This window comes from Penaeus japonicus, unplaced genomic scaffold (assembly GCF_977035675.1).
Source record: "Penaeus japonicus unplaced genomic scaffold, GWHDUDI00000001_assembly GWHDUDI00000012, whole genome shotgun sequence".
NCBI classification, from domain to species: Eukaryota; Metazoa; Arthropoda; class Malacostraca; order Decapoda; family Penaeidae; genus Penaeus; species Penaeus japonicus.
The window spans coordinates 42,075,421-42,085,420 of record NW_028234414.1 but is presented as its reverse complement, the minus strand read 5'-3'; the positions used below and the strand labels follow the sequence as shown (position 1 = coordinate 42,085,420).

At 35.7% G+C, this 10,000-nt stretch overlaps 1 protein-coding gene across 2 annotated transcripts in view; it reads right to left on the bottom strand.

The window, feature by feature from the left end:
* Positions 1-7,930, bottom strand: part of LOC122262850 (uncharacterized) — an 8,156-nt gene extending 226 nt beyond the window's left edge. Inside the window, exons 1-3 of one of the 2 annotated variants that reach the window (XM_043031038.2) lie at positions 7,768-7,930; positions 3,536-4,269; positions 1-3,291 (exon numbers count right to left, since the gene is read on the bottom strand). The exon at positions 1-3,291 is cut by the window's left edge and continues 226 nt beyond it. In XM_043031038.2, the coding sequence (XP_042886972.2) occupies positions 1,625-3,291; positions 3,536-4,040 (2,172 nt within the window). In that variant the 5' untranslated portion in view covers positions 4,041-4,269; positions 7,768-7,930 and the 3' untranslated portion in view covers positions 1-1,624. Of the gene's footprint in view, positions 3,292-3,535; positions 4,270-7,149; positions 7,738-7,767 lie in introns of those variants that run through there. The other variant, XM_043031039.2, reaches the window with a different exon arrangement.
* Positions 7,931-10,000: the final 2,070 nt, after the last annotated feature.

The window sequence follows — 10,000 nt, the reverse complement described above, 5'->3', positions numbered from 1 at the left end:
TTATACATCATATAGTCAAATAATGAATTTAGAACACTTTACCAAAATTTGAACTCAATTAATAATAAAAACAATCCCAAATTAAGGCTTAATGGAACTCAAAATTAGGAAACTTGTATGTGGATGCACTTTTAAAGCCTAAAGTAATAAAAACACTTAGTTACAATCCACAACCTAATGGCATAAACAATATAACACACCACCATTATACTTAAATGGATTCTTTTTAATAAGTGTTTTATGTATAAAACAATCAACATTGTACAATTCTACCTTTAATCATTTAACAAAAATAAATCATATATAATGAAAACTCCTAAGCATATAGACTTTATTACAGCTATGAAAAGCCATAGTAACTATGTATATATTAGTACAAATAATACATATCTTATCAAAAACAATAAATGTAATATGCATCACATAATCAAATCATGACTGATGCATATATCATCACAAAAATAACTATTCACTTAACTGGAAATATTAAACTGAAATGGTGAATAATTCTATTTGAGGCAGAATATTGCATCACAGATAAAAATTCTCAAATGATTTGTCTGGGTTCTTCTGGCTTGTTTGCATTACACCAACTCTTGCTACTTGACTGATGGAGCTTGGAAGTGGCTGTCTGGCTATGGTCTATGACAATAATGAGGTGATATGAGGGAAGTATGAATGTTGGAGAAAAGAATATATTGATTTGAGGTAAAGGGTCGGTGCTTATTTGCCACACAGGTGAGCCGCCCAGCAGAGCCTTCCTGGCTTTCAGTTGCAATGGCAAACTGTCATTTTCTCCACATAACAATATACTTAGAAAGGGATTGTTCTTTTCATTACATTCAGCCATTAACAATGCATACAGCAAAATAACAAAAAGGAACGAAATGAAGTGTGCGAATGTGTGAGCGGTAACAGCATGGAGGCAAATATGTTCAGCAAGAGAAGAGCAGACAGAGCCTGGTTGTAAAATGTTTTTTCTAAGTAGCTGAATTTTCTTATTAAATTTTTGGAATAAGAACATGATGTTTATTGTTGTTATTATTTTTATAACCATCATTTTTATTACTTCTAGCAGCAGCACTTGAATGGCACCTACTCTTATCTTTCCTCCCTCCATCTTGCCCCTCAGTTCCCTTTCTTTCCTCTCCCTCATCTCTTCTGCAGGCTCACTATAGGTACATCCACTACCCTTTATTGGGATACTGCAATTTACATTTCTAAAATAAAGTTTTTACTTTATGAGTAAAACCTCCATTGCACATGTTCAATCTTTCTAACTAGGATAGTTTGTCCTGATGTTGGGAGGGAAAGGCAATTAATTAATTAGGACTAGATAACAATTTAATGGATTTCCTTGTTGTTATAGATCTCTCTAATATATGGACAGGGTGACCCACTTTTAGTATGTTATAATAAGGGATGATTAAGTATTATTACTACAAGGTATTGCTTTGAGCACTTTTCACTGAGTAAATACAAATGGTATTACCTTTTATGTAATATAATTTTGTATTTTTCTTCAATAAAGCCATAATTTAACTTCATTATAAAAAAATATACATCTATCAGGTATTTATCTCTTATTCTTCAACCATGATCCATGATCATGAGCATTGTATATTCATTGATTATTTCTTATAACATGATACTGTACACCATCTATTTCAACAAGATTGACATTGGGTGGCACAACATAGGCAGGAACAGACACTGTTGCCTTACTAACTATGTTTTCATTATCTTTACTTGTCCCTTCTACCTCTCTTTGATCCATGTCAATGCCCATGGAAGTCATGTCTGATTCATCTGCACACACTGTCTGCATGTTACCAATATTTTGTTCCCTTCCATCATCTTTATTGAAGTTATGTTCTTTCATTAAGTGATATTTAAGTTTCTTATGGGTTGGGCATTTTAACTGGCACAGGTGACACTGGTAACAACTGGACATTTGCCTGCGCACAAGAACTTGATTTGGATTCTCCTCTGTCTCTTTTGTGCCATAATTTTTCAACCTACCATGCACAGTTCTCTCATGGGCATACAAATTACTTTGCGAATAAAAGGTTTTAAAACATACTGGACACGAAAAGGGCCTTTCACCTGTATGAATGCGCATGTGTTCAATAACTCTCGCTTTACTTCTAAAGTTTTTTCGGCAGTGATCACAGGCATACACTTTCGGTGGCTTTTTGTGCATTCTGGTGTGATGAGCTTTGAGATAATTCAGTGACTTGGTGCAAAAGCCGCACTCTTCGCACTTGAACTGAGGCGCTGCTTGGTTGTGGGTGTTGTCAAAATGATTTCTTAAATGGGACTGAAACACAAATTTCTTGGGGCACTTGGGACACTGGAGATTCTTCTTGCCATGCTTCATGCTTTTGTGCAACAACAATGACCCACGAGACTGAAATTCCTTCTCGCAAATGTGACAGTGGGAATAATGTTCTCTCCTGTGAGCCCATAACTCCCCACTGCACTTCAACATTATACCACATACATCACATGGACCACTACGCTGTTCTTGGTGTTTCGTGTAATTTCTTTCGTCCCGGTACAAGCGCTTGCAGTACTCGCAGCTGAATGGGTACCTTTCACTGTATTCCTGGTCATTATGTGCACGAGATATGTGGTCTTTTAGGTTCTGGTTCTGTGAGTACTGTTTACCACAAATATCACACACAAAAGCCTTTACATTCGAATGTTTTACCATGTGCCTCTTCAACTTGTGCTTATAGGTAGCTGTGAATCCACAAATGTTACATATATGAGCTGCATGATTTGCCTCTGTGTGCTCCAGCAAGAGTAAAGGGGTACTGAACTTTAACATGCAATGATTACATGTATTATTGATTTTATCCTTTGCCTTTTTGCTGAAATCTTCCTCTGAGGGAGCCAAATCTTCATCATCGTCTACCTCATCATCTGTTATCCAGTCATTACACCACTCTTTTTCTGTCACCAACTCGATATAAGGAGTATCACTTCCTATTGGCTCTAGTACACCTTTTATGCCGGCATCAACTCGTTCTGCTGAAAGGCTTTCTCTTTTATTGGGTGATTTTTCTTTTTCCTTCACCTTCAAACTTTGTTGTTTTTTATCTATATTACCTGAATTATTGCTTAAACTTTGCTTTGTCTTATAAGTCCTTCTCCTAGATGAAGACTTCAAACCAAAATTGATTTTCTCCTCCCAATAATCATCGTCATCGTCGTCTTCCCAGTCGAAGTCACTGTCTTCTCGAGGCTTCCGCTTTCTGCGTCTTCTCCTTTGTATTCTCTGTGGATCTGAAGATGGCAAGGATTATTTTTCAATGTACAATGAATACTATTAAGGAATATTATTATTTTCACTGTTTCACCTAATTAAAGTAATTACATGGTTAAGGCTGCATACTTTGCATATTACATAAAATTTTATCACAAATAATTGAAAGCTATATATAAATGCTACATTTTACTTAAATGGGAACCATATATTGGTACAACTTTAAAGAGCATAACACAGAAAAAGGGGGACAGGAAATAGAACCTTTTTGTGCAACGTCTGCCAATTCCTCATTATTGTGGTTGTCTTTCTGAAAGGAGTCAAAATCCTCGACTACGGCATTAGTAAGTATGACTTCTTCTATTGTGTCTTTTATGATGTCAGTTTGGAATTCACTATCCATCACATTTTGTATAGAAGCTGTCACTCTATTTTGCTCTTTCCCTATTTCATCTAGTGGCCTTCTAGCAGACACAGCAACATCCACTTCACTACAGCTAACAATGAGTGGAATGTCGCACTGAGTCGAGGCTTCACAAGACGACAGCTGCAAGCCACAGAACACAATGGGAACACTTCTAGCATTTTGAGAACTGAAATCCACTTGGCAGGAGGCATTCTTGTACACGACCGTCCCTGTCTCCGATGTTTCCACCATGACTGAATCGTCCTCAATCTCTAGCTCACCAACCACCATTACTATGTTGCTATCCATCATGCTGTCCTCCTCCAAGTCCAGGGACAGCATTGCTGCACCTGCGTCTCCCATCGTGAAGTAGTTCAAGGGTCAGTTTGACTAAGAGAATTCCGGTAAACTTAAGGATGGTCTTCCTTTTTGTTCAGACTCTTCATACTCTTGGTTTCTTGGACAAAATTATTAGGAAAGGAGAGGCCAGTATTCATTGCAAAGGTGCAATCCAATGGAACCAGTTGACAGCATTTCCTTCGGTTCAGATTCTTCTCTTTCTCAGGTCCTTGAACTTTTGTGAGATTAATGTCTGGAAAGAAAAAAAGATGCTTTGACACTGCTTAAATCATTATTAATTGATGCTGTGATTGGACAAGCCAAACTGTAAATGAGTATAATAATACCATGAATAAATAATAAATGACAACAATAATGATTGTAATAGTAATAACAATAATAAATCAAAATGTATCCTGCAAATTCTGGTCATACCAACAGATACAACTTTCTGCATTGATATTTCTATTCAGTGCTTCATTTATGTTTTACTCGTCCTATTACCATTGTATTAATCAATATGAATGAATCTGATAAAACTAAGAGAACAAGCTTTAAGAGGACCTCTTATTTGAGCTCATGTTCATGAATTTTGAGGCAGGAAAAAAAAATTTATTAAAAACAGTTTAGCAACTGAATCACCATAAAAAAACAGGCCAGAAATCTATAAATCAACAAAATTAGGAGGGCATTGCAAAATATCTATACCTTTCTTTTAAAATCCAATTTAGAGAGCAATTGCATGCATAAAATATTGCCACAAATCAAGGGATTAGAAGAAAGGAAAAACCGACTCCCACTCTATCAACAGGGCCATAATCCATTTAATAATTCCAATGTAACTCACCCCATTACCAATAATGTCACATGTATCCCACAAAAAAGTGTGTTCATCTGCAACACCCGTGTTCATTCCCCCCATTTTTCCTTTTTCATTTAACTTTCCTTCAGGCCCTCAACATGGAAATTCTAATATTGTGCTTTAGAGTTATACTTTGATGTGGACTATTACAAATATTTAAATTAAGTTCTGAAGTTGAGTTTGGTAGATAACTTACTATTAAATCTAGCTTATTTACCTGTAACTTCAAAAAGAATTTACTTTTACAGTATAAATTCAACTTGGTTAATTTTAACATGTGATAGATAGTACATGCAAACATGAAAATTTGAGGAAAAGACACTCTATAGAACAAGAAGCATTTACTTACTAAATTGAAGAAAATATTGTAATGTGTAACTGCACAATTTTGTAAACTTCTGAAGTTCAGAACATCGAGTGAAAAAGTTTCCCCAAATCTACTGAAGTCACCTGACAAGACAGTTCTTTCAAACAGGTACATGTCCTAATTTATGAAAGTATGGTTTCTCTTTCCTTTTAATTTCCAGTTATTTACAACTAAAGAGATAAAACTAACCACCAAAGTATAGATGGTAGGCTTAAATAACTATATAAGACAAATAATACATTTTCCTTTAGTCCAAGTAGCAGGATGGACAGAATATTTTGCTACACTTATTGAAAAAGATATGACAGGGAATCTATGACTTCACCAGCTAACGGATTTGATTATTTTAAGCAACAAAAATTACTCAATCATTTTGGACCAGCATAACTTTAATGCACTGTCATGTGTAAAGTAAAAGCAGTCAAGCTCCAAATTTAATGAATTATTATGACCCAAGTTGTATTTTGAATTATATAATGTATTGGGTGGTATAAAAGATAAAAAAGGAAAAAAGGTTTTGCAGTAAAAGTGCAAATATATTATTGCAGAGATTGGTATTGGTGTTGGGTATGGTCCCACCCAAATTCCTTGAAATGTCAGGAAAAAACAGTAATTTTTTCTATTACTAGTATTGAAATCATAAACATTATTATCATTCATACTATTATTACCATATCATTAGTAACAATAATAATTATAATATCATTTTTATCTGAATATTGAGTATGTAAAGAATAAATGGAAACAACAGATCAACAAATTCTAAGACATTTTCCTTCTATTTCCAACTTGTTGCAGACTGAAAATAAAATAAAAAAAATTATCAAATAAAATACAAATAAAGAAAATCAAAAGACAGGACCTGCACGAAATCAAGAAGGTCATGACTTGTGAATGGTTTGTGGACCTCACTGGAATGCATTCCGTGAGTGTCTCTTGGCCTTGCCAGAGTATTGCATGTGCAATTGCTTGAATGTACACTGGGTTTTTATGTCGAATAACTTTTTTTCATTTTGGAAAAATGTAAAAAACTGTAATGGGACGCACCTACTCATTCCATTTACTGTTTGCCTTGTGCTATTAATGTATACCTTATCATATATATCAGATAAAAACAGGTTCATTGTAATTCCTTTAGGCAATTGCAAAATAATTGTATTTAACAAAATTTACCACTTTTAAATAAAGGTTTACTAGACGACAGCCTTAACCCTCTCTGGACGGGTGGTACAGCATGTGTACCGCGCATTCAAAAGCCCAGTGGCCGGGCGGCACAGTATTGTGCCAGCCATTCAATTGATTTAGGCCTAATAATTCGAACGCCCCGGCATTTGGACATTCAAGGCTAGAATTCCCCCGTCGGGGATGGGTTAATACCACTGGCACGAACCCTGTAGCCCTCCAGTAAAATCCAATCGACATCCACCATGAATATTCTGGAAAGACGAGTGCTTTAAGACCTCCCTGGTGATTTACCGTCAAACCTTGTCCTACCAGAATATACATGGTGGTGGTTTGACGGCCTTTTCTGGAGCATATTGAACGGCAGCATAGAGTTCGCTTGACGATATGCCTCTTGTCAGGTTGGACTGGCACCCATTCTATCATAAATTAAAGAAAATTGCAAGTAGATTTGGATAGAAAAACTTCCATTCTGAAAACCTTGCAATCGTCTCAAAAACATTGACCAATATGCCCAGGTAAATGTTTGCGAGACGCGCATTCCTCAAATCTACGACCTTGCAACAATGCAACGATAGGCTTGTCCTCCTCCTCGCCCGTCAGCCCTCTGGCAAAGGACAATGTACTTCTGCCTGTATATCCCGGCAACAAAAACTTCGTAAACTTCCATGCCTGGTAATTTACCGTTGTCAAATAAGGACCCAATCCAAGCTCTCACTCACTGTAATATATTTGATGGAGGATTGTTGGCCTTTGACAGCACACAGATGTCGCAGCAATTGCTTGACAGCGCCTGTCATGACTGTCAAGTTGGACTCCAAATTGTCTGCTCTATTTCAAGACTGATGCTAATTTTTATATATAAGACACAACTATCATAATGACTAGAGGACCCTGTTTTAAAAGCCTCTGTAGGTCTCCTAAGCATATACCTAATATACTTAATATAATATATATAATATATATATAAATATATAATAAGCATATATATATATATACTCTACCGACATGATTCCTGGCAAATGTGATAAAATATATGGTGAAAAACAATATATATATACGGATTAATTATATTACCTATTGTGGCTTTATTAAGGGATCTACTTTCTGACATATATATATTTTTTCTTTTGGTGACACTCTTGTCAATTTTGGTGGGATTTAGATGTCGGTATAACCATCTATTATTACAGTCATATTAAAATACACCTTTAAAACAAATCCTATGTCATAATTCGACCCTGTAACTTAAAATCAAAAAATATTCTTATTTCTGTCATATGTAAGACAACAAACATTACGTTTATTTATTCATTTATTTTATGATTCTCGTAACTCACCAACAGCAACACTAGTATTTTTTTTTTCTCCACCGTCTTTAAAAGGAAGAAATATCCCAAGTTATGTATACCACATGATCTGTGTTCTTTTAGTTTATTTTAAAAGAGGTTGTTTTTGTAAGTTTTGCTTCCACAGTGAGTGAACGTCAAGTCGGCCGGGGTCGCTACGTGGCGGGAAGTTCAAATGTTCCGTCGTTCTTGGGATACAATTTTTCCTCGTTTTTTTAGTAGAATCTTTCTTTTTCTTGTGTGGTAATGTAGATTATCAGGGGGAAGAGAAGGTATTAAGTAATTACGTGTATAGGAAAGGGATTTGTGTTTTCTGTTCCTGATCGTGGTTTATGGTGGAACGAATTTCCTATTTTTTTTTCCCCTAATGTCAGGTTTTGATGACATTCAAAGACGCACACACGGAAGCAAGTGTGCACGGACACACATGCACAAGCACAAATACATATGTAATTCTGAAGAAGATAAAACATAAAATACACACACACACACACACACACACACACACACACACACACACACACACACACACACACACACACACATTTTAGACCACTCTTACTCGTTCAGTGTTAGAAAAAAATAATAGAGGGATGAGGATGAAAGAAGGAAAGCAAGATGAAGTATGAATGAATGGGAGAACTTAGGGAACTGGACTCCAGTGATGAAAAAGAGGAATGATTGGTATAAATATTTTTGCGGAGGAGAGAAGTTCGCAGCAGACCGAAAGACACATCAAATTATTATTCAAATAAATGCAAAGCTTTGATGCTTAGGGAAATATACTGCAGCAGTTTTACAGGGGGAGAATGTCTCTGTAGCAGATTGACAGAAGTAGACGCTCCATGTTCAATGGGAAGGTCGTCCATTTCAAGAAACGGGTGTCCTTCAGGAACTTCTTGGTTTCGAAAATTTTATTTACGATAAGGGTAAAATTTCACATATACCTGGAAATAATTCAAGTGAAGAGAGTATATAAAAATGCACAACGATAAAGTTAGCAAAGAAAGTGCCTCAGTACATTGATACCGGAAGTTACACAGTTACAGAACCAGACAAAGAGATCACAGACGATATTTGAATGAAATTTTTGATTACTGGGTTCTTGGCGATTCATTTGACATGCAGTATAAAGTTAGATTAGTTTAACGGCCGCGTGGAAAGACGGTTTCTGAGGCAGGACCAAATGACCATTCTAGTTTATTCTCGCCCCTGAGGTTGAGTGAAGGGAAAAAATTGCAGAAATTAGTCTTTTATTTAGTTAGCCTTTGAAATAAAAAAAAATCAACAGACCGTGTGGAAGGGATGGATATGCCAATGTGTATGAAGAAAGGATTATCATAAGACTGCAGTAACAAGAGGAACACTTTTCAGATACAATTGATAAAGAAAAACCTTCCTCTTAGAAGCCATAGAGGTAATGATTTGGTGTCAGCGTTGGCAGTTTCACAAAGTAGCAAATTTCGTTCCCTTTTAGTGTTTTACGCAGACGCAGGAGAAAAAAAAGAGCAAGAACATTTTGCTGATAACAAAAATGTTACATATATAAGCAAAGCAAAAAGAAAATGCTCTTCTGAAATGCACAGTCTATGTTATCATTGATAAGGTGACATGCAGGGTGGACATTTTTTCTTTACTGGCTAACGAAGCAGATATTTCAAAACTTTAACACTTAATCGTATGTTTTAGAGATCTAGATGCAAGTAAGATCAGGGAATATTTCTTAGGTGAATGCGACTAATCCCTCTGGTAAAAAAATAATAAGTTCAGTTATTAAATATTTGTTAATGATCTTACTGTTGATATAAAGGGTTTATTTGTACAGGGGAATGGCGGAGCAGGAGCTATGGGTGAAAGGTTAAATGGTGTTCAGACAATTATATCTAAGAAATATCTATCTGTCCTTTCCATACAATTGTGTTAAGGTGTATATTTCCTCTGACTGATACCATGAGAGCCTGGATCCACAGCTTGACGTCGCGTTTACGGCATTAATCAAATTCTTATTACACCTTCAGCTCAATCACCCCTCTTGAAAGGTCCTGGATCTGTAACTACTCTGAATTATGTTTATTTTGGACCTATAGGAAATATGTGTGTACTGATACTCCAAAAGAATTCCATACCATTTCGTTCTTTTATGGTGATATCAACTTTGTTCCAGAAGTTTTATGTTTTGATATATCACTCTTTAGAATAGTATTTTTGTGAATAATAAAAAAAG